Raw genomic sequence first — 25,607 nt, 5'->3', positions numbered from 1 at the left:
AGGAAGAACACAACAAGGGGTGTATCCTAGAGCATCTCTCCTTCCTACAGGAAGAACACAACAAGGGGTGTATCCTAGAGCATCTCTCCTTCCTACAGGAAGAACACAACAAGGGGTGTATCCTAGAGCATCTCTCCTTCCTACAGGAAGAACACAACAAGGGGTGTATCCTAGAGCATCTCTCCTTCCTACAGGAAGAACACAACAAGGGGTGTATCCTAGAGCATCTCTCCTTCCTACAGGAAGAACACAACAAGGGGTGTATCCTAGAGCATCTCTCCTTCCTACAGGAAGAACACAACAAGGGGTGTATCCTAGAGCATCTCTCCTTCCTACAGGAAGAACACAACAAGGGGTGTATCCTAGAGCATCTCTCCTTCCTACAGGATGTGGTATGTTGGCCACAGTTGTAACAGCACATGGCATTGTTTACCAACCAACAGCACCTTATGCAAAGCATCTATTCAACCTCCAATACTATGAGATGTATTAGAATAAATATCTATACATATATACACAAGAAATATCATATCTTGGGTAATACTACATATTTAGTATAAAGCTCAGTACGACGGGCCTATACTGACGACAATATAGGCTGTAATATTAACATTCAAAGATAGCTATACAGTCAGAGGACTGGGACCAGAAATGGGCCTTGAAGACCCCATTATTAGCCAAACAATTATAATTTTAGTGCAAAATGCCTGATTTAGACCAGTCTACAGATGGACCGGGTCGTCTGCCATATAGGCGGTCCCATTTCTGTACAGCCTCAAATTAAGCTACTCCCGCTGAACCACATCCCAGACAGGTAAGTAGGTAACAGACTAGAAACCCAACCCCATGTTGTTCAGACAACGTCACCGACCTGGGCTGTACATTATGTTGACTGAAGGATGAATGCAGGAGTGAGTCATGCTCGTGTCATTATCCTTCTCAATGGGCACCAGATACAGCAGCTGAAACAGCCTGCCGTGTGGGATGACTCACTGAGATCCCTGGTGTTTTGATGAGCTTCACGTCGTTAACCAGAGTGGCAGTGGTGCAAAAACTGCCCAATTGTCAACCTTGAGTAAAAGTGAAGATAACTTAATAGAATATGACTCAAGTAAAGTGTGTCACTCAGTAAAATACTACTTGAGTTAAAGTAATTGGTTTTAAATATACTATCAAAAGTAAGTATCAAAAGTAAATGTAATTGCTAAAATATACTTAAGTATCAAAAGTAAATGTAATTGCTAAAATATACTTAAGTATCAAAAGTAAAAATCATTTAAAATTCCTTACATAAAGCATACCAGACCGCACCATTTTCTTTTTTAGCTAGGGTCACACTCCAACACTCAGACATCATTTACAAACAAAGCATGTGTGTTTAGTGAGTCCGACGGATCAGAGGCTGTAGGGATGACCGGGGATATTCTTGATAAGTGCGTGAGTTGCACGAATTTCCTGTCCTGCATTCAAAAGGTAACGATACATGTTGGTTGTCAGGAGAAATGTATGGAGTAAAATGTACATTACTTTCTTTTGGAATGCAGCGAAGTAGTACTTTAACGTATTTTTTACTTAAGTACTTGACACCACTGCAGACGTAAAGGATTGTACACACAGGACAGTCCTTAATCAAATTTGTAACACCAGTAACTCTCAAGCAGGAAGTTGGTTATGGAGTGATATTAGTGCCACCAACAATGGAATCTGAATTTACTACAACCCACTAGAATCCATAGTTAAGTGGAGTTGGAGGGCATTGGTCCTTTTTGCTGTAGTTTAATGAAGACTACAGCCAGGGACGGACTGGGACCAGAAATCGGCTTTGGCATTTCTAACACATTAGAGGAATATATACTGTATATATGTTTTTTTAAAGAGTGCTCTGCTCAGAGGCATAGCTAACCGTCGTAATGGGGGCTTAACAGAATTGACTCATTAGTGGCGTGGTCTTCTTGAGATGTCTGCAGACAATGAAGAAATTACCACATGCAAAGGTATCAGAGAGCCCGGTTGTATTCATTAGTGCACACCGTAGCAAAATGTTTTGAAAAAAAATACAAATGTTGATTTCTAGGGAATACACCCCATGTATAGGTCATAGTGACCCAAAATAATAGTCCTGTTCCATTTCATTATGTGGTGCAGCCTAGGGTATGTCTATGACTGAGTATGTGAGTCTAAAAAGGAAGAAGTAAATGTAGGTACAAACCAACAGAAACTATTTAGGCCGTAGTTTACATTGTATTGCATGGACTAGACACTGTTGTTATGAGTGGGTAACATGTCTATATCTGAATAAGCATGACTGGGGAAAACAAACAAATATGGAAATATTGGGGATACATATCTTTATTTAAAGCATCACAAACTGCAGCGAAAAACAAATAACCATAATATACACTACCGTTCAAAAGTTTGAGGTCACTTAGAAATGTCCTTGTTTTTGACAGAAAAGCACATTTTTGGTCCATTAAAATAACATAAATTGATCAGAAATACAGTGTAGACATTGTTAATGTTGTAAATGACTGTTGTAGCTCGCACGCCTATGTAGAAATTGCCAAGAAACTGAAAATCTGGTACAACGCTGTGTACTACTCCCTTCACAGAACAGCGCAAACTACCTCTAACCAGAATAGAAAGATGAGTGGGAGGCCCCGGTGCACAATTGAGCAAGAGGACAAGTACATTAGTGTCTAGTTTGAGAAACAGATGCCTCACAAGTCCTCAACTGGCAGCTTCATTAAATTGTACCCGCAAAACACCAGTCTCAACGTCAACAGTGAAGAGGCGACTCCGGGATGCTGGCCTTCTAGGCAGTTGCAAAGAAAATGCCATATCTCAGACTGGCCAATAAAAAGAAAAGATTAAGATGGGCAAAAGAACCCAAACACTGGACAGAGGAACTCTGCCTAGAAGGCCAGCATCTGAGAATCGCCTCTTCACTTCTTCACTGGAAGTGATGGTTGCTGATAATGGGCCTCTGTACGCCTATGTAGATATTCGATAAAATACCAACTGTTTCCAGCTACAATAGTCATTTACAACATTAACAATGTCTACACTGTATTTCTGATACATTTTATATTATTTAAAAATGGACAAAAAAAATAGCTTTTCTTTCAAAAACAAGCAAATTTCTAAGTGACCCCAAACTTTTGAACGGTAGTGTATATTTGGCGGCAGGTAGCTTAGTGGTTAGAGCGTTGGGCCAGTAACCGAAAGGTTGCTGGATCGAATCCACGAGCTGACAAGGTACAAATCTGTCGTTCTGCCCTGAAAAAGGCAGTTAACCCACTGTTCTCCAGTAGGCTGTCATTGTAAAATAAAAATGTGTTCTTAACTGACTTTCCAAGTTAAATAAAAGGTTACATTTTAATTTAAAAAATATTCAGCTAACCAGAAACTGCTGTACTGTAAATCTAGCCTTACACTGCCCTCTAGGGGCTCAACAGATTAGAAACACCACAAGACAACAATAAAATAGTTTACAAAAAAGGGTTTAACAGTACACCCATTATCTAACCCAGGGGTACTTGAACAAAGTAAAACTCCTATTTAAACATGTTTTCTACCAGCACCCAATACAGTCTGCCCATCTGGTCTCATAAGTTCCCAATGCTTTAGAGCAGTGACCAGGGAAACTGCAGAAGATGGCGCGGCCCTTTGGAACTGATGTGATGCTCACTGTGGTCAGTAAAGACGTCACTTAGAAGAGAAGAAAAGCTGCACTCATCCCAACAGGCAAAACTGGTTGTTAATGATGTCATTTCAACTACTTTCTGTTGTCACAACGTCACTAAACCATGTTTTGCCCGCTGGGATGGTTCCAATGGACTGAATGGAATAACCAGGTAAAGAGTTAGAGCTCATGTCAGCTTTTATAGTGAAGCACGGAACTACATGCTGTTTACTTTAGCGATAAAGCCCTCCATAATGTCCTTCATCTTCTGAATGTCCACCTCGTCCTCCCGGAAGGCGTCCGTGTACACCCTGTCTACTCGCTTGTGTTGATCCTCTAAGAATTTCTGGAAATGATCACAATGTGACATTCAGGCTCAGAAAGACAGTCATTGTCAAATCAAGTTATTGTAAAAGGGAATATCAAGGCAAGGAATGAAATAAATATTTAAATAAAGGCGAGATGTGCACGAGGTCAGTGGCTTTGTGAACAACAGGTTTGGGGCAAGATGGAGACTGACCTCTACAATGGACAGGTGGTTGGCAGCCGTGGTTAACACACTGGCAAGGTTGTTAACCACAGTCCGCCGCTCCTCATTGGTTTCTTGCAGGACAAGATGGTACCTGTGGAGTAGAGAGACAAATACTGTGGTGGGGGGTGTATTTTTAGATATGAACAATGAAAACAAACTTCATGAGGTTGTTAAATAATTGTAAAGCCCAGAACATACCGTACGCAAACAAAGTAGCATTGTTCGGGAAAGAACGGCTCATAGGGCAGGAGCATATCTCCTGTTTCTGTAGCGTGAGGCAGCTTGACCCCCTGGACAGGACGCTAGTCTAACCCTTGTATCTCTGCACATTTGTAAATATGGTATTGGAACTGACCCTGTATATAAACAGTAGCTTATTTACTGTCTCATGTTATTCATGTTTCTACTTCTCGTGTGTTTTTTCCCTACTTTACATTAGTATAATATTTTACTACTGATATTGATTACTGCAATGTCAGTCAGGAAAGAAAGGCATTTCACTGTAGTTGTGCCCGTGACAATAAAACTTGAAACTAAGCCCTGTTGCTCTCACCATTGTGATTTGGTCCAAAATAATTGGTAGGAGGACCACTACTCACTGTTGCTGTGCAGCTTTCAGCTGCTCCACAGACTCGTCATAGCCCAGGGTCACCTTCTTCTCCAGCAGCTTGCGGTGGGTCTCCACAGACTCCATCTCAGCAGACCACTTCTGCTCCTCATGGGCAATGTCCTAAACACACACACACACACACACACACACACACACACACACACACACACACACACACACACACACACACACACACACACACACACACACACACACACACACACAGAGAGAGGGATGTCATTTTTCTAAATGATAAAAAACACAATTTAACCACAGATGTGGATACAATACATTTAAAATAAATGGCTTCATCAATAAGTGCATCGATGACGTAGTCCCCACAGTGACCATACGTACATACTGTTAACTCGAAATGACACAACGACAAAGTTCCAGTTTAACAAAGTTTACTATATGAACACACTACAAGTAGCCATTACACTCCAGGCTAGGTCCAACAACCACTCAACTTCCTGCGCATGCGCACTCTTGACTGAGTGATAGCCCCGTAATAACAGAAATATAGGGATACTTAAAACATGAACTTAACAATCTCCCCCTTTTCTTTAAAGACAAATAAAACATCAACAACATAATTAAATGTCCAAGTATTATTCAAGATTCCCCATTACAAATGGGTTGTGTGACAGTTTTTATTTGTATTACTCAAGCTGCCACTTTCCATTACTGAGAGCCTGTAGGAGCGAGAGCCTGTAGGAGCACAAGACCGGATGCTCCTTTTTTAGTCAGACAGTCAGCAAGCTTTTCCTTTGTGGTTGACCACAGAATCCGCTGGATTCTCTGTGCTTGTATAAGTTCCTTGATGCTGCTAATCTCAAAGTCTTTTCTCTGACAGACTTGATTGACTTCACAGCATCAAATAATGAGTAGTTGACAGTGACACAAACTACAGGTAGAAAGTGCCGTTTTGTCCCACCAGTGTTAACCTAGCGAAGCATCACTGAAGACAACTAGTTTCAAAGAGTCATCTTTTCCAACATGCTGAAACTTTAAAGTCACTTTTTGTGATTTCAGTTTACGAACAACTTTGTTTGCCTCATGAATGGTTTGTACAGTGGCGTGTTTTGTGTTAGATGCCAAGTTGCAACCATCAAACCAGGTCTACTCTGTCTCGCAGCCCATAAAATTTGTCCCATCTTTGACCTCAATTGACCAGCTTCAATTCCACAGAGGGGAATTCCTTTGTACGGCTCTTGAAGAATCCATGTGGATAGGTTGAAGATTCTTGATATAGCTCTCCTGTTGCATCAGTATTTTTCCATCAACTGTAATAAACTCTATGCCAACATAACAAAAATGATCATGCTCCTCACGGCCAACCTAGAAAACAGCTTTGAGGTGTGGAATCACAGTTGAAGCAAAGGTCTGTGAGCCACCCCAGATAAAGTCATCAACATGACAGGCAAGTACTCCAGTCACATTGCAGTCTTGATCAAGACAATAGAAGACTGCAGGATCCACTTGTGACATTTTTCCACCTGTATTCAGCATTGTTGCCTTGACTTTGTTGTACCAGTAGAGTGATCCATCTGCCAGTCCATACACACACTTCTTTAGTTTCCACAGTGTTCCTTCGCTTTTAGCTTCAGGCGGAGGTCGGATGTGAATGTCCCTTGACAGCTCTGTTCCCTGCAAAAATCCATATTTGATGTCTATGGAATTAAGTTTCCATTTTTTCTGGCAGATCACTGACATCAGCAATCTGAGTGACTCTGAGGTGCATGTCGGTGAGTCTTTTTGGAGTTCTTTAGCAGCCAGCTCCTCAAAACCTCTAGCCACTAGACGTGCTTTGGGCACTATTCCAGTTAAGGATTCTTTAAGGGTACACACCCACCTTGAGACGCACTTTTGGCCAATGTCTTTGACTTCCTCAAACACTCCATTTTTCCTCCAATTACTGAGCTCATCTAGCTTAGCTGAGTCAAATGACACGTCCTTTGTTTCAAGTACATCATCATTTTGAATGTCATTCTGTTTTTCTCGATTTTCCATTGGTTCAATTCTGATATTATCTACAAGTGGCAGGTCAGCTGACCCTGTTGTACCAGAAAGTGTAGCTGGTTCAGAGTACTGCAAGTTGTACCAGCTCTTGTGTTTTGCTTTTCCTGCTCGTCCAATGACGGTTGCTGTATGTGGAATACCACTTTCTCTGTCCGTGTATTTAACAGTTTGTCCAGTTTTCAGATTGGAACAACCATGTTCTCTTAACACATGTGGCTGTTGAATGTTTTCCTCATTTGAACGCTCAACAGTATTACCTGTGGCATGGTTGAAGGTCTCTACTCCATTTCCTGTGTCAGTTTCGGTGTCCATATCATTGGATGCGACATCTGGTAGGTTTGTGTCTGTTACTGTGTCCTTTTTGTTATTTTCATTAGGAGACTGATTCTCAGCAACAGCCCCTCTATCTTGTTGATCATTTACAGTCATGCCTCCGTGCCTCACAAATATCACCACACCATCTTGACCAATGACTACTCCCGGTCCTTTCCACTCTTGACAGTCAACTCGTTTGTAGTACACTTTGTTTCCAGTTTCGTACTTCTCATCATCATTGTTCCCTGAACTGCTGAGTAACTTCTGAAGTCTGTCAACTGTATCATGTCCAAACTGTTTGTAAAGCTTTAACAATACTTTGTGTTTTTCTTTAGTGCTCATGTTCTCTACGTCAGTCAGAATCTCATTTTTGCATGGACTCTGTGTGATGTCTTTGTCTAAAATGTTTACACAATAGTGGCCTGAGGTAGTAAGTTCAAGAGTCACTGGTTGTTTAAACATCACTGCCTTGTCATTTTTTATGTCTAGTACAGCCCCTGCCTTCTTGAGGGAAGCTTTGCTTAATAGTAAGGGGATATCTGTAGGGACCACCTCTGTTTCAATGTGACACTTAGTCTGACCAATCTTTGCTGGTATCTTAACTCTCTTGGTAGAATGGACAATTCTCCCATCTCCAAATTTGAAAGCTCTGTTGCTTGGTGTGTCAATCATATTTTGTACTTCTTTCATATTTAGTTCACTGACATAGCTATCAAGCCATTTTGCACCACACACTGTCCGTGTACATGCAGTATCAATCACAGCAGATCCTAAGGATTCAACTATAAAAATCTCAGTATCAAAAGCAGATTCATTTGAAAACAGTGTAATGTTACACTGCTCTATCTCTGTGTTTACATTTTCCTCTGTTAGTTTAACTTGTTCATTTTTATGAGGACAGTCTTTAACCCAATGGTAAGTGCTTTGACAAATTGCACATTTTGATCTCCTTCCATATTTGTCCAGTGGATTTGTGCCGGGAAATGGCGCCCTCTTCTGGTTGTCTTGAGAACGTGACTTGTTGGCGCCTTTTCTGTGCTGCTCGGTGTAATATGCTGCGTCACTCACTTGCATTCCATCTGTTATTGGCGCGACAGACGTCTTCTCACCAAATATTATTTTTAGTGCCGACTTCATAGATGCAAAAGTCAGCACAGTACAAGCAGTCAAAGCCAACTGTTTCTCCCTACCATCTAGACAAGCAGTGTCTAGCAACTTGAACCCTAACACTGCATCTGGGAGAACCATGTCGTACTTGCGCATTCTATTGTACCTCTGTTCGAAATCAATGATGTAGTCTGCCATTGCAACCGAAATATCTCTCGTAACACTGTCAAAGTTTGAATATGCCTCGTAGGCACGGTCTTTCTCTTCTTTGAGAAATACAGAATCCAGTGCTGTGATCAAAGTTCCCATACCGTCATCCTTGTTCAAATCCTCAACGGATATTTCCAGTGCTGTATCTCTCGCTCTTCCCTCGAGCGATAATACCACCGCAAGTGCTTGCTTTTTCGCGTCCAGATTAGTAACGCGTATCCAGATTCCCAGTTCATTTTTCCAACTTTCGTACGACCTCTTCTCGTCGAAGCGAGGTGGCACGTTGTAGTTAGAAGCCATCCTCTGCTACCAATGTTAACTCGAAATGACACAACGACAAAGTTCCAGTTTAACAAAGTTTACTATATGAACACACTACAAGTAGCCATTACACTCGAGGCTAGGTCCAACAACCACTCAACTTCCTGCGCATGCGCACTCTTGACTGAGTGATAGCCCCGTAATAACAGAAATATAGGGATACTTAAAACATGAACTTAACACATACCCCAACCAGAAACAATGGCAGCATCCGCACTGAGCTAAAGGCTAGAGCTGCCGCTTTCAAGGAGCGGGACTCTTAACTTGGAAACTTATAAGAAATCCCGCTATGCCCTCAGACTAAACATCAAACAGGCAAAGCGGCAATACAAGCTCGAGTCTTACTACACCGGCTCTGACGCTCGTCGGATGTGGCAGGGCCAGCAAACCATTACAGACTACAAAGGGAAGCACAGCCGAGAGCTGCCCAGTGACATGAGCCTACCAGGCGAGCTAAACTACTTCTATGCTCGCTTCGAGGCAAATAATACTGAAATAATAACATGCATCAGAGCACCAGCTGTACCAGAAGACAGTGTGATCACACTCTCCGCAGCCGATGTGAGTAAGACCCTTAGACAGGTCAACATTCACAAGGCCGCAGGGCCAGACGGATTACCAGGACGTGTACTGCAAGCATGCGCTGACCAACTACATTTTCAACCTCTCCCTGTCCGAGTATGTAATACCAACATGTTTTAAGCAGACCACCATAGTGGCTGTGCCAAAGAACACTATGGTAAACCTGCCTAAATGACTACCGACCCATAGCACTCACGACTGTAGCCATGTGCTTTGAAAGGCTGGTCATGGCTCAAGTCAAAACCATCATCCCAGAAACCCTAGACCCACTCCAATTTGCATACCGCCCCAACAGATCCACAGATGATGCAATCCCTATTGCACTCCACACTGCCCTTTCCAACCTGGACAAAAGGAACACCTATGTGAGAATGCTATTCATTGACTACAGCTCAGCATTCGACACCATAGTGCCCTCAAAGCTCATCAATAAGCTAAGGACTCTGGGACTAAACACCTCCCTCTGCAACTGGATCCTGGACTTCCTGACGGGCCACCCTCAGGTGGTAAGGGTAGGTAACAACACATCCGCCACGCTGATCTTCAACACAGGGGCCCCTCAGGGGTGCGTGCTCAGCCCCCTCCTGTACTCGCTGTTCACTCATGACTGCACGGCCAGGCACGACTCCAACACCATCATTACATTTGCCAATAACACAACAGTGGCAGGCCTGATCAACGACGAGAGCCTAGAGGGAGGAGGTCAGAGACCTGGCCGTGTGGTGCCAGGACAACAACCTCTCCCTCAACGTGATCAAAACAAAGGAGATGATTGTGGACTACAGGAAAAAGAGGACCGAGCACGCCCACATTCTCATCGACGGGGCTGCAGTGGAGCAGGTTGAGAGCATCAAGTACCTTGGTGTCCACATCACCAACAAACTAACATGGTCCAACCACACCATGACAGTAGTGAAGCGGGCACGACAAAACCTATTCCCCTTCAGGAGATTGAAAAGGTTTGGCATGGGTCCTCAGATCCTCAAAAGGTTCTACAGCTGCACCATCGAGAGCATCCTGACTGGTTGCATCACTCCCTGGTATGGCAACTGCTCGGCTTCCGACCACAAGGCACTACAGAGGGTAGTGCGAACGGCCCAGTACATCACTGGGGCCAAGCTTCCTACCATCCAGGACCTCTATACCAGGCGGTGTCAGAGGAAGGCCCTGAAAATTGTCAAAGACTCCAGCCATCCTAGTCATAGACTGTTCTCTCTGCTACCACACGGCAAGCAGTACCGGAGCGCCAAGTCTAGGTCCAAGAGGGTTCTAGACAGCTTCTACCCCCAAGTCATAAGACTCCTGAACATCTAGTCAAATGGCTACACAGACTATTCACATTAAATAACTCTACATACATGTACATACTACCTCAACTAACCGGTGACCCCGCACATTGACTCTGTACCGGCACCCCCCTGTAAATATATTGATATTTTTTACTGCTCCTCTTAATTACTTTTATCTCTTATTCTTATCTGGATTTTTTGAAACTGCACTGTCGGTTAGGGGCTCATAAGTAAATTTCAAGCATTTCACTGTAAGGACTACACCGGTTGTATTCGGCGCATCTGACTAATACAATTTGATTTGAGGAGAACAAGAAAAGTTATTTCCATTATGGTCCTTATAAGACAATGAGCTGTCTAGGAAATCCTTGGATGGACCAAGGATGACACCAATGATTCACATAGACACCACTTCCTGACCAATAAATGACTAGCCTGTAACATTATTTCAGATGGGTTTCTGCATACAATATTCAAACATTTGTAATATTGAAATTACAACGCACCTGCATGTCTTGTTCGAGCTGCTCGTCGAGCCTACGGATTTGCTCTCTCAGGTGTTTCAAGTCATTCGCTTTATCTGAAATATTAGAATTCACCTGAAAGAGAAAAAGATCCATGCTCAAATTTATTTTTAAATGGGACAAAACCTTCGTACTTCTAAGAAACACAGTGAAATGTCTCGGTACCTGTTCTATGGACTCCTCCAGGCTTAGTTTCATGTCTGTCAGTCGACTACACTCCTCGTCCACATCAGTGATCAGTTTCCTCAGTAGTTGCTGTAGAGAATAAGCCACAGAATTAGGTCCAGATACAACACACACCTGTTGTAATAAAGCCATTGTTCGATGAGAACTAAATCTCCATACTTGAATCTGTGTTCTGCATTGAACCATGGTGGACGGTCCGTATTCTGTGGAGGGCCTGATCTCAAAGTCGTGGCCGCACGCGTTTTCGGCAGACACAGGGATGAGCTTCAGTTTGCGGGCAAGCTTGTGGTACTCGGCCAGCTTCACTTCGGCCTAAATCATTAGCAGTGGTTAAGACTGAGAAGACGGTTCAGCACTGGCTCATAGCTAGCTAGTCATTAAAAAAAAAAAATACTTATTGAACCTTTGTTTACCAGACAGATGAGTATAGAATGCAGACGTATCAGGCCAGCATCCTATTCCTTACCGTCTCCTTGGCCTTGGCCAGAGCGATCTCCTCATTCCACATGTGCTGCTCGGCCTGCTCCAGGCTCTTGCTCAGGCTGTTGATGGTCTGCTGCAGCTCCCTCTTCTCCCAGTTGATCCTCTCAATGTCTGCGGGAGTGAACTTCTGGGTGGACAAGATGTGTTGGAGCCGGGACTCCTCCTGTTTTAGGGTCTCCACTTGCAGTCCTACACAGGACAAAAAAAGGCAGCGGGGGGCTTGTTAACGTTTTTTTTAAATGTATATTTTAATGGATTTTCAGATTTTGTTTAAACAGGGAATGAGAGGATGAAGTGGGGACAGATAGAGAAATGATGTGTCAAAGGGTAGTAGACCACATATACAGACAATGTAGAAAGAGAAGTGTCCTAGAGGCTGCATCAATACCGCAAGACCAGCCGAGCCACGAGAGTAGCAATGTTTGGTCATAGTTTTTTACCCGATGCTTCCAGCTCCTCGGCCAATCCAGAGGCTTTGTTCTCCAGGTTGGCTTTGAAAGACTCCAGGTTACTGCGATAACTCTGCAGCTTCTGCAGGTCTGTCTGAAGTTTGACTTTCTCCGTTCTTTTGACCATCAATCGGTCCTGCTCCAAAGTAAATAAAATGGTTACAAATATAGTGAATCAAACGGCTCTGTTCAAACGTAATTGGCACTTACGGCTCATCGACTGCTTAAACTAGGTGAGATGTTTACAATATTCAGTCGCAGTACATGGAAAAATCTATAAATACAGTGCATTCGGAAAGTATTCAGACCACTTGACTTTTGCCACATTTTGTTACATTACAGCCTTATTCTAAAAAGGCTACAATATTCTCTCCCTCATCTACACACAATTCCCCATAATGACAGAGATAAAAACTTTGTATTAAATATAAAAAACAGAAATCATTTACATAAGTATTCAGACCCTTTGCTATGAGACTACAAATTGAGCTCAGGTGCATCCTGTTTCCATTGATCATCCTTGAGATGTTTCTACAACTTGGAGTGCACTTGGGGTAAATTCGATTGAGTCAACATGATTTGGAAAGGCACATACCAGTCTATATAAGGTCCCACATTTGACAGTGCAAAAACCAAGCCATGAGGTCGAAGGAATTGTTTGTAGAGCTCCGAGACAGGATTGTATCGAGGCACAGATCTGGGGAAGGGTACCAAAAAAAAATCTGTAGCATTGAAGGTCCCCAAGAACACAGTGGTCTCAATCATTCTTAAATGGAAGAAGTTTGGAACCACAAAGACTCTTCCTGGAGCTGGCCGCCGCAGACAAACTATGCAAACGGGGGGAGATGGGAGAACATTCCAGAAGGACAAGCATCTCTGCAACACTCCACCAATCAGGCCTTTATGGTAGAGTGGCCAGATGGAAGCCACTACTCAGTAAAACGCACATGACAGCCCGCTTGGAGTTTGCCTAAAGCCACCTAAAGGACTCTCAGACCATGAGAAACAAGATTCTCTGGTTTGATGAAACCAAGAATGAAATCTTTGGCCTGAATGCCAAGCGTCACGTCTGGAGGAAACCTGGCACCATTCCTACGGTGAAGCGCGGTGGTGGCAGCATCATGTTGTGGGGATGGTTTTTAGCGGCAGGGACTGGGAGACTAGTCAGGATCAGGGGAAAGACGAGTGGAGAAAAGTACAGAGATCCTTGATGAAAAACTGCTCCAGAGCGCTCAGGACCTCAGACTGGGGTGGAATTTCACCTACCAACAGGACAATGACCCTAAGCACACAGCGAAGACAACACAGGAGTAGCTTCAGGACAAGTCTCTGAATGTCCTTGAATGTCCTTGAGAGGCCTGCCAGAACCTGGACTTGAACCCGATCGAATATCTCTGGAGAGACCTGAAAATAGCTGTGCCATCCAACCTGAGAGAGCTTGAGAGGATCTGCAGAGAAGAAACTACCCAAATAGAGGTGTGCCAAGCTTGTAGCTTCATACCAAAGAAGACTCAAAGCTGTAATCGCTGCCAAAGGTGCTTCAACAAAGTACTGAGTAAAGGGTCTGAATACTTATGTAAATGTGATAATTCAGTTTTTTAAATTTGATAGCATTTGCTACAATTGATAAAAACCTGTTTGCTTTGTCATTATGGGGTATTGTGTGTAGATTGATGAGGGGGGGGGACACTACTCAATCTATTTTAGAAGGCTGTAAAATGTGGAACAAGTCAAAGTGTCTGAATATTTTCCGAATGCACTGTATATACAGTCCTTAGATTCAAAGGACTAACCGTTTGGCTTTCTTTCTCCAGTCGCTCAACCTCATCACTCAGCATCCTGTACTTCTCCTCCATGGATGCGAGAAGCCCTTCGTCAACGTTGTAAAGTCTCTCTGTAGATATAAGTTGACGTTTTATGCGCTTGTTGCTGGTTATTTGTATATGTTCATTTGGAAGGAAAAGGCACAACTCACAATTAAAAACAATGACTTTATCATCACTGCTTACTTAGTTCAGCAAGATAATCTGCATCCTCTTCATCAAACGTATCTGCTCCTTGCATGAACTTGTTGTAGGTTTCAGCAGTGTAGTCCTGAAAGAGCTAGAAACGGAGGGGAGCGTGCAGGGTAAAATAGAGGCCTAACATCCTAATTGGTTTTGTTGTAAGTTGGCTCTGTACCTTGTTGAACTCAACCCCGTCCTCAATCTCAGTGCTTCCGTCAGAGAAATCAGCAAAGAGCAGGTCCTGATCACTCATACTGCAAAAGATCTGCAAAACAACCAGAACAAATTCAAGGAAAATAAATTCAAGGAAACATACAGTATTATACAGAGCCACGATTGCATGGAACTACCGTCCATCTTATATGGCGCAAGTGAACAACAAACCTGGTTTCAAAAAAACTAATAAAGTAACTTCACGGCACAAGGCCTCTGCCCCATGTGACCTATCTTTTTTGTTCATGTATTGACAAGTGTAATTAATAGATGCACACACAATACATGTTAATGTTTTTAAATATGTAAATTGTAAAGGATTTCGTTATGTCGAAGCCCAGTAAGACTAGTGGTCGCCATTGGCGTCGGCTAATGGGGATCCTTATAAAAAATGTTTTTATAAATCTCTCATTATTCAAACCTTCATTTAGACAGTTAATGTTATTAATGAGTTTAGAGATTTGGAAGTATTCTGCTGTACTAATACCCACCTTCACAGTATCCATGAGCCAGACAACAGCCCCCAAGACCTGTGGCCACGTATGTGGTGCCCCCACAGAGTACATGGAACTTTTGGAGAGAACAAATGGATACCTGCCATCAGAAATATACAGTCAGTATCCTAGAATGAGGAACGGGCTAGCGTACAAAACCCAGATGCAAACAGCAAATGATCACATCTGGGTCCCAAATAGCACCATATTCTCTATATAGGGCACTACCTTTGGCCAGGGCCAATAGAGATGCCATTTGGGACACAGACCATTTTTAACATGTACGGCAGAATGAGCTCATTTTTTTTTTTTATCCATGTAACCTTTATTTATCTAGGCAAGTCAGTTAAGAACAAATGTTTATTTACAACGACGGCCTACCGGGGAAAAGTGGGTTAACTGCCTTGTTCAGGGTCAGCTCGGGGATTCGATGCAGCAGCCTTTCGATTACTGGCCCAACACTCTAACCACTATTTACCCCAAGTCTTTGAGAATCCTGGGGACCTCTTCCTCCACTTTGGAGGTGGGCATCTGGAAGGTGGGGTCCAGGAGGCAGTAGATGAACTCAAAGATCTTTAGGAACTCCTTGGTGGAGGGCGACTGGAGAGACTTGACTGACATTGAACCCGGAAAGCCCTTCTCTGACAGAAACTAGAGGAGAACGAGGGAAATGATGTGTCTTTGTGAAGGAGTGCTGATCTAGGACCAGACCCCCCCAGTTCATAGAATCTTATTCATGAGGATGTAAAAGTGACAACTGATCCTAGAGCAGCACTCCTACTCTGAGATACTTTATAAGTATTCAGGACGGTCTTGAAAGACTTAAAAGTTCAGTGAGATTCTGTTTTAAAAATCTGCGTATATTAGGAATCCATACCTCGCACAACTGTCTGATGCACTGCTGAACATAGGCCTTATCGTGTAAGGGACGGGGATCCTTCATCTTCTCTGTACCGCCAAAGGTGCTGTTGCGAGCCATGCCAGCCCCACTGGTCCCGAAAAGAGTTCAGATTTTTAGCATTCATGGTACTACTTAAGCCTCGTTCACATTGAAGTGACTCAAATCCAATTTTTTTTGCATATCTGATTCAAATATTATTATTTTTGGTAGCAGACATTTCAAGTCACAAATCTGATTCCTGACCATGAGGTGTCTGAATGGTCAAATCTGATTGATTTGCCCTTGTGGTTTATCGACTGTTTGGCATATCTTGTTATTTGCTATTTTGTCTGTTGACAAGAACATGTGGAAGGTAACTAGCTTTTTAATTGTTTACAAACAAATTAGTGAACGTGCTATAGCGTTAAACATCTACCTAACTAGTTAGTTGAATTATGTGGCTAGCCAAAAAGGACTTGTTCTGAAAGATGGATCACCTTGTCCTTTGAGGTTTTAAAAAGGTGTTCTGACACTGATTTTGAACATTCAAAGCAACTGAGAAACAACCCTGGCAGGCATTATTTTCACTGTAGATTTTGCTACGTAAGCTACATAACTATGGGATCAATATCATGCCAAATGTAAATCACCATTCCACCACTTTTGACTTGTATTTGTAAATCTATATATTGCATTAGATTTTTTTTTATAACTGCAGATATGCAGGTCATTTCCAAGGGGCTTAAGTAAAACGACTGTCATAAAGACAAAACATTCACGCGTAGAAAGCGATGTAGTCATTGAAAAAGTCTATCCCATTGATGCCGTTGACACAGATCACTAGTTTCTGCGTAAAAGGAGCCAGGAAGGGGGTGAGAGTAACCCGTGTGAAATGGCTAGCTAGTTAGCGGTGCGCGCTAATAGCGTGTCAATCGGTGACGTCACTCGCTCAGAACTTGAAGTAGTTGTTTCACTTAATCTGCAAGGGCCGCGATTTTATTGGAGCGATTGGTAACGATGCTTCGAGGGTGACTGTTGTCAATATGTGCAGGGGGTCCCTTGTTCAAGCCCAGGTTGGGGCGAGGAAGGAAGCAATATTGTTACAAAGTCTGACCCCATATCCTACACCTGCCCTCTACCTTTTGCATGCCTCTCCTGGAGAAATGGTTGGAGGCCTCAGGAACACTTATGTCTCCTTAATGCTCATCGTCTGTGCAGCATGGGACAGCTGTACATTATTAGAATCATTTACAATATATGACATAACCTTCACATTTAGTGGCGCTATCACACTGGCCAGCTAATTCAACTATATGGGTGGCAAACGGGTGTACACAGCAATATTGTTGCAAATAAAGTAATCTAGGGTCTCTATTATTATTATTATTTTATTTTTTACCCCTTTTTCTCCCCAATTTCGTGGTATCCAAATTGGTAGTATTTGTCTCATCGCTGCAACTCCCGTACGGACTCGGGAGAGGCGAAGGTCGAGAGCCGTGCGTCCTCCGAAACACAATCCAACCAAGCCGCACTGCTTCTTGACACAATGCACATCCAACCCGGAAGCCAGCCGCACCAATGTGTCGAGAGGAAACACAGTACACCTGGCGGGCGACCTGGTTAGCGTGCACTGCGCCCAGCCCGCCACAGGAGTCGCTAGTGTGCGATGAGACAAGGATATCCCTGCCGGCCAAACCCTCCCTAACCCGGACGATGCTGGGACAATTGTGCGCCGCCCCATGGACCTCCCGGTCGCGGCCGGCTTTGACAGGGCATGGGCGCGAACCCAGAATCTCTGGTGGCACAGCTAGCACTGCAGTGCCTTAGACCACTGTGCCACCCGGGAGGCCCGGGCTTCGATTATTTACATTGGACAGCCTATGGTTATCATATTATGGTTACACATATGGTTACCAATACTATCATTTCTGCAGCCTTGAAAAGGCAGGCATCAACATTGCCAAATGAGCCGCGAGAGAGAAACAGGTCGCAACGTGAGCTAAGTGACACAGGATGCACTTCCTGACAGCCGGAAAAAAGGTGCCGCCAGCGGGTTGGGTACTGCTGATGAAATCTTCTTATCTTGACCCGGTACAGCCTCAGAGGAATGGCAACTCCAAGGAGACTGGTCCTCTCAGGTTTTCTCCTGCCATCGATGTATAAAAATAGCTTTCTATGGGTACAAACCTTTTTTCTATGAAAACAAATCACTTTCTATGTGTGAGAATTTTTCTCTTATGCATGAGAATTTTATTTTTCTTGTCAAATCTCTGCCAAAAATCAGGTGACCTAATGGAGTTGCAGGTTTGCCATATCTGTCATGTTTACGCATCTCCCTCCTATGTGCAAATCTTTATGGCAGTCATTTTACTTAAGGCCCTTGGAAATGACCTGCATATCTGCAGTCATAAAATAATTCTAATGCAATATATCGATTTACAAATACAAATCAAAAGGTGTTTGTGGATTGGTGATTTACATTTGGCATAATATTGATTCCATACATAACTTCTAAGTGATAGGAAGCACGAGCTCCACCACCAATCAGCTTACACCACTGCGCACAACCACCATTACTATGACAACTAGCATAGCCATGTCAGCAAATGAATGCTGTCTGAACACACAAATCCAATTTGGACACATTTAACTTGCCGTTTGGACAGTCACTATTCCAAAACAGATTTGAAAGTGTTACTCCCCTCATTCACCTATCATGTTGTTTAATGCACCTCTACAATCTGTTTCCACTTGCATTGATACATTCTTCAAACATGCTAGCCAGAAGATTCCCGGGTATGGATTACAACCAGCTAACGATTTAGCTGGTTGAGCATTAAGGCCTGCAGTGTGAGCATGTCCAGAGCTACAATAAAAACATGTACTGTAAGAGGGACTAGAGGACTGGAGTTGGGAACCACTGAACTTGGCAGTGTGAAATGGCTCCCAATCATATGGATTCACTAACAGGAATAGTCTTTGTCTCACATGGTGACAGTGATAGAGAACTAGGTGTATAATGGTATTTTCTGCAGTGTAGGGACTTACCGACTACCAAAAAAGCTGGTTCTTCTCTCGGATGTGACAGACTGGGGTTTAGGAATGTTCAACTTTCCGAAGGATTGTTTGCTGTGAACAAATATTGATATGCTCATTTTATTAGCAAATACATATCCCATATTTATGACAGGCAGTTAAAGCAACTTCCATTGACGTTGGTTTGAACACTAACCTCTGCGGTGTTGCATAAACCATGCTCATTCTGTTGCTTTCAACTCTTTGAGGGAGCTCAGAGAGCCTACTGCTGGATGCTCGGTTCATTCTGGATCTGGTGAAAGAATGAAGACAAGATATAGCCAGCTAAATACATGTAGGCTATACATGGATAGCCAGGTCAGTTAATGTTTAAATTGGGAAACATTTGCTATCCTAACCAGTCAGCTAACTGCAAATGCCTTCATATGAACAATGAAAGATGGGCACACTAGCAGGGTGACATTGTACAGGATTGTGCGGGACAGTCCCGCATTTTGTCCCGCAACCAAAAATTCATGTCCTGAAAGAAAATGATCTCTACAATAAATGCTAATAAAAATAATTTGTTTATAAGATCTTGTTACCATGGAAAGGAAAATACCTGTGTATTTGTGGAGAAATCACCCTGATTAACTCTTTAGTCATATCCCAGTTCAGCTTTTAACTTATGGCCTTGCCTACACCTAGCAGTGTGTTTTTTTATTATATTTTATTTGGAACAGCAAGCCAAACAAAATTAACTGGGCCTATTTATTATAATGAATATGAATTCAAAAGACAGAAATGAAATATTAAAGCATTAGACCTCTCACTAAAGGTTTTAGTCATACAAAAGTTACACTTAAATCCAAACTGGTTCTCCCCCTCCCCACTTTATTCAGATTACCTCTCACTTTCAGTTATTTGAAAATGAAATAATCCCCAAAATAGTTGCTATTGTTAAAACAAGCCATAGAAAGTTGGTTGCAACAAATTCTTAAACTCAAATATACTAATTGATCAATTTAACATTTTGGGGGGGAATTAAACAGCATAATCAATTTAAATTATATCATAAATAGGACTGGTGGAGTTGTCACACATGCAGCTAACAAAAATATGGAAATGTCTCCTATACCTCAAATTACAAACAGCATTAATGCAAAAATGGAGGGAGAAAGGAAGGAACTTGTCTGTTAGCCCTCCACTAAAGACAAAAACTGGTTAAAAAGAAAATTGTGATGAATAAAACTAGTTTAGCAAATTTCATTTAAAGACCAAAAAAAGGTACAGCTGTACCCTAGATTGCAAAATAGTTGGGAAGAGATTGATGTACCAATTCCATGCCACATGGTTTATGAACTGATACAAAACACCAGATTCAAAACTTTAGGTTTTCAATTTAAATGATACAAAAATTCTTGCAACCAATAGAATGTTCGATATTAGGAATACAACCATCCCAGCAGATTTTGCTGCGAAGAGAAAGAATATTCGCTCATTTGTTTTGGTACTGTCCATATATAGCTTGTTTTTGGTCACAGGTTCAGGAATGGCTGATGAATTGCAACATTTAAGTGGAGGTAACTCTGCTGGGTGACTTGAAAAGTCAGTCAAAAAAATCAATAATATACTGTTAGCAAAAATGTTTATTTAATCTACAATCTGTAAAACACTGAGATAGAAAGGTTCAGAACTTCTGTGAAACATCACAGCAGTTTAAAAATATATGGCAAAAATAAATTGGATGGTATTCAGAGAACGATGGGAAGGGTTGAGGGTAGCTGAAGGGTGGGACTAAAAAGAACTAAATGTAAAACACACCGTGTCTGTAAAATGTATATAGCATGTATCAGGGCTAACCCATTCCGATCGGTTGTTGGTGGACCAAGCTTTTACATTTTTAAATCGAGCAGTGGCAAATGTAGGCCTATAAAAATGTGCCCATTTGGGGATTTGATACTATTTATGATTGTCGTAACTCACCATCTGTGGAGCTTCTCAAAGTAATTTTTTCTTTGCCTCAAAAACCAAGTAAAATAAGTCTGTTTTTACAGCCACTGAGAATGACAATAGTTCCTCAACGTAGCCTATTTGAAAAATCTTTCCAGCTCTCTCCCTTTCGATAACCACTCAGCATAAAAGGGGGGGGGGGGGGGGGGGGGGGGGGGGTCACGCTCTGATCTGGTAGAAATGTCTAAAAAGGCCTACCGGATTACTTATCCCTTGAGCAAATAGCCTAAAGCTGTGTGTGTCTGGAGAGCACTGACTCAGGAATAGTTTAAACACCAGCTTCAAGTTCATTGCAGACAGGTCATACAAAACTAGGTTGTCGTGCCCTCTTGACGACTGTCTTGGTGTAGTTGGACCATGATAGTTTGATGGCGATGTGGACACCAAGGAGCTTGAAGCTCTCAACCTGCTCCACGACAGCCCAGTCGATGTTAACAGTGGCCTGTTTGGTCCGCCTTCTCCTGTAGTCCACGATCAGCTCCTTTGTCTTGCTCAAATTGAGGGAGAGATTGTTGTCCTTGTGTCACAATGCCAGGTCCCTGACCTCCTCCCTATAGGCTGTCTCATCGTTGTCGGTGATCACTTGTGTCGTCAGCAAAATTAATGATGGTGTTGGAGTCGTGTTTGGCCACGCAGTCGTGGGTGAACAGGGAGTACAGGAGGGGACTGATCCCCAGTGTTGAGCATCAGCATAGCAGACGTGTTGTTGCCTACCCTTACCACCTGGGGGCGGCCCGTCAGGAAGTCAAGGATCCAGTTGCAGAGGGAGGTGTTTAGTCCCAGGGTCCTTAGCTTAGTGATGAGCTTTGAGGGTACTATGGTGTTGAACTCTGAGCTGGAGTCAATGAATAGCATTCTCACATAGGTGTTCCTTTTGTCCAGGTGGGAAAGGGCAGTGTGGAGTGCGATTGAGGTTGCATCTGTGGCTCTGTTGGGGCGGTATGCAAATTGGAGTGGGTCAAGGGTATCTAGGAGAATGCTGTTGAGGTTTTTTAACTAGGCAAGTCCGTTAAGAACAAATTCGTATTTACAATGACGGCCTACACCGGCCAAACCCGGATGACGCTGGGCCAATTGTGTGCCGCCGGCCAGTTGTGATACAGCCTGGATTCGAACCAGGGTGTCTGTAGTGATGCCTTAGACCAGTGCGCTACTCGGGAGCCCCCGAGTGAGCCATGACCAGCCTTTAAAGCTTCATGGCTACCGACGTGAGTGCTACGGGGCGGTAATCATTTAGCCAGGCTACCTTTGCTTCTTTGGGCACATGCACTATGGCGGTCTGCTTGAAACATGTAGGTATTACAGAGACTCAGTCAGGGTGAGGTTGAAAATGTCAGTGAAGACACTTGCCAGTTGGTCTGCCATGCTGCGAGTACACATCCTGGTAATCCATCAGACCCCATCAGGCTTTGTGAACGTTGACCTGTTTAAAAGGTCTTGCTCACATCGGCTACCGAGAGCGTTATCATAGTCTTCCCGAACAGCTGGTGCTCTCGTGCATGCGTCAGTGTTGCTTGCCTTGAAGAGAGCATAAAAAGGCATTTAGCTCGTCTGGTAGGCTCACGTCAACTGGGCAGCTCGTGGCTGGGTTTGTTTTTGTAGTCCGTAATAGTTTAAGCCATGCCACATCCAACAAGTGTCAGAGCCGATGTAGTAGGATTCAATCTTAATCCTGTATTGACACTTTGCTTGTTTGATGGCTCGTCTCAGGGCATAGCGGGATTTCTTATAAGCATCCCGCTCTTTGAAAGCGGCAGCTCTAGCCTTTAGCTCGATGCGGGTGTTGCCTGTAATCCATGGCTTCTGGATATGTACGTACGGTCAATGTGGGGACGACGTCATCGATGCACTTATTGATGAAGCCGATGACTGAGGTGGTATACTCCTCAATGCCATTGGATGAATCCCGGAACATATTCCAGTCTGTGCTGCAGTGTAGCATCCGCGTGCGTCATCTGACCACTTCTGTATTGAGCAAGTCACTGGTGCTTCCTGCTTTAGTTTTGCTTGTACGCAGGAATCAGGAGGATAGAATTATGGCCATATTTGCCAAATGGAGGGCAGGGGAGAGTTTGTATGCATCTCTGTGTGGAGTAAAGGCAGTGTAGAGGTTTTTTTTCCCCTCTGGTTGCACATGTGACATGCTAGTAGAAATTCGGTAACACGGATTTAAGTCTGCCTGCTTTAAAGTCCCCGGCCACTAGGAGCGCCGCTTCTGGATGAGCATTTTCTTGTTTGCTTATGACCTTATACAGCTGGTTGAGTGCGGTATTAGTACCAGCATCAGTTTGTGGTGGTAAATAGACGGCTATGAATAATATAGATGAGAACTCTTGATAGATAGTCTACAGCTTATCATGAGGTAGAATACCTCAGGCGAGCAATATCACAATACTTTTTTAATATTAGACATAGCGCACCAGCTGCTATTGACAAATAGACCCCCGCCCCTTACCAGACGTAGCTTCTGTCCTGCCGGTGCATGGGAAATCCCTCCAGGTCTATATTATCCGTGTCGCCATTCAGCCACGACTCAGTGAAACAATATATTACAGTTAATGTCCCGTTGGATGACCTACGATCAAGATTATACTACCGTTTTGTTTTCCAATGATTGCACGTTGGCCAATAGAACTGATGGTAGTCGAGGTTCTCACTCGCCTACAAATTCTCAGAAAGCAGCCCGACCTCCGCCCCCTTTTCCTTCACGCAAATGACTGGGATTTGGGTCCCTTACCGAGAAAGTGGTATATCCTTCACGTCGGACTCGTTAAAACAACAAATATTCTTCCAGTTCGAGTTGAATAATCGCTGTTCTGGTGTCCAAAAGTAATGTTCGGTCATAAGAGATGGTAGCAGCAACATTATGTACAAAATAAGTTAAACGTCACAACAAAAAACAAAATGTAATAGCACAGTTGGTTAGGAGCATGTAAAACATCAGCCATCCTCTCCGGAGCCAAAACAGTCACTCAACAAGTCCATGTCAGCTAAATGTTTTAGATTAGATAGACTAGCAGCCAGCTAATTTACCAAACTGGTAGTAAGCATGGTCCAATTACCAACCCTGGTGGGATCCATTGATCATCAATTATAAGAAACTGCAAACATTTGCCTTCAACCCATGACAAAATGTGTAGAATTGAAGGAAATTAACATTACAACTCTACACTGTCACAATGGGGGCTGCTAAAATGTTTTGCTCGCAATGTGGGTACATAGACCCACAAGCCAATAATGCCACTCATGAGTTTATTTTTTTGTGGCCCCCACCCCCATCGAAGTTCCCCATCCCTGGTTTAGATCAAAGCTGAATCAATGTCTTGGAAGATCACAATGTTTATTTAGTATTCTAAATAACATATCTCCTAAGAAATTGTGTTTTGGGGGTTTAGGACACTAGCTGAAGAGTACATTTAAAAAAATATAATGTGGCCAAAGCTCAACAGCGTGAGCCACTGGACAGAATGTGCTTTGATTTACATCCCTGTTAGTGAGCATTTCTCCTTTGCCAAGATAATCCATCCACCTGACAGGTATGGCATATCAAGAAGCTGATTAAACAGCATGATCATTACACCAGTGCACCTTGTGCTGGGGACAATAAAAGGCCACAAAATGTGGTTGTCACAATCCAATCCCACAGATGTCTCAAGTTTTGAAGGAGCGTGCAATTGGCATACTGTCTGCAGGAATGTCCAACAGAGCCGTTGCCAGAGAATTTCATCTTAATTTCTCTATCAAAAGCCACCTCCAACGTCGATTTAGAGAATTTGGCAGTACATCCAACCGGCCTCACAACGTGTAACCACGCCAGTCCAGAACCTCCAAATCCAGCTTCTTCACATGCGGGATTGTCTCAGGAAGGTGAGGGGGGGGGGGGGGGGGGGGTGCTGAGGAGTATTACTGTCTGTGTGGAACAACTCATTCTGATTGGGGAGCCAAGCCCAGCCAGTGGGTGGAACTGGCGCCAAAGTTGGTGGGCCTATGCCCACCCAGACCCACGGCTGCGCCCCTGCCCAGTCATGTGAAAGCCATAGATTAGGGCCTAATGAATTTATTTACATTTACTGATTTCCTTCTATGAACTGTAACGCAGTATAATCGTTTAAATTGTTGCATTTATATATTTAAGTTCAGTATAGTTTGTTAACACCTTCTGCTCACAAAACAGTCATTCAAGAAGATTTAAATGCATATTCCCATGAAACTGAATGAGATCAAATGATCAGTTTGGACATGTCGCTGGTAAAACATGAAGAATTATCATTCACGATTCACAGTGATGATGCCATGGCCTCATTTTGAAATTAGATATACCTAATATACGTGTTTGAGGCAACTTGTGGTCTTGCGACTATGTGTGGGCATAGGCAGACGTTAAGAGATAACGTCATTTACATTGCTCTCCGGCACCTAAAACATTGCTGCTACACTATAAGCGGTATTTGTGTGTGTGAGCGGGGAGGGTTACTGTAGGTTACAGGCCATGACTGCTAAATAGCTGCACTTACTATTGGAGTTTACCTCTATTTTATTATTCTTTTTTCACCACCTATCCAGTCACAGGGCCCTACACACACACACTGATACTCCAACACATCACTCAAATCATTTGCTCACACGCACATAGCTACATTTATACACTCTACACACCCACATATGCTGCTACTA

At 43.1% G+C, this 25,607-nt stretch overlaps 1 protein-coding gene across 1 annotated transcript in view; it reads right to left on the bottom strand.

Moving 5' to 3' along the window:
- Positions 1–3,299: 3,299 nt before the first annotated feature.
- LOC120053623 (kinetochore protein NDC80 homolog) overlaps positions 3,300–25,607 on the bottom strand; it is a 29,108-nt gene continuing 6,800 nt past the window's right edge. The window contains exons 2-17 of the mRNA XM_039000769.1: positions 19,138–19,233; positions 18,954–19,034; positions 15,903–16,014; positions 15,504–15,676; positions 15,023–15,125; positions 14,494–14,583; positions 14,322–14,415; positions 14,106–14,206; positions 12,304–12,448; positions 11,847–12,052; positions 11,540–11,692; positions 11,360–11,449; positions 11,177–11,269; positions 4,814–4,944; positions 4,203–4,305; positions 3,300–4,028 (exon numbers count right to left, since the gene is read on the bottom strand). Coding sequence (XP_038856697.1) covers positions 3,900–4,028; positions 4,203–4,305; positions 4,814–4,944; positions 11,177–11,269; positions 11,360–11,449; positions 11,540–11,692; positions 11,847–12,052; positions 12,304–12,448; positions 14,106–14,206; positions 14,322–14,415; positions 14,494–14,583; positions 15,023–15,125; positions 15,504–15,676; positions 15,903–16,014; positions 18,954–19,034; positions 19,138–19,233 — 1,900 coding nt within the window. The 3' untranslated portion in view covers positions 3,300–3,899. The remainder of the gene's footprint in view (positions 4,029–4,202; positions 4,306–4,813; positions 4,945–11,176; positions 11,270–11,359; positions 11,450–11,539; positions 11,693–11,846; positions 12,053–12,303; positions 12,449–14,105; positions 14,207–14,321; positions 14,416–14,493; positions 14,584–15,022; positions 15,126–15,503; positions 15,677–15,902; positions 16,015–18,953; positions 19,035–19,137; positions 19,234–25,607) is intronic.

Source organism: Salvelinus namaycush, chromosome 1 (genome assembly GCF_016432855.1).
Source record: "Salvelinus namaycush isolate Seneca chromosome 1, SaNama_1.0, whole genome shotgun sequence".
Classification (NCBI taxonomy): domain Eukaryota; kingdom Metazoa; phylum Chordata; class Actinopteri; order Salmoniformes; family Salmonidae; genus Salvelinus; species Salvelinus namaycush.
The sequence above is the reverse complement of the archived record's forward strand: the minus strand, read 5'-3'. Positions and strand labels throughout refer to the sequence as shown.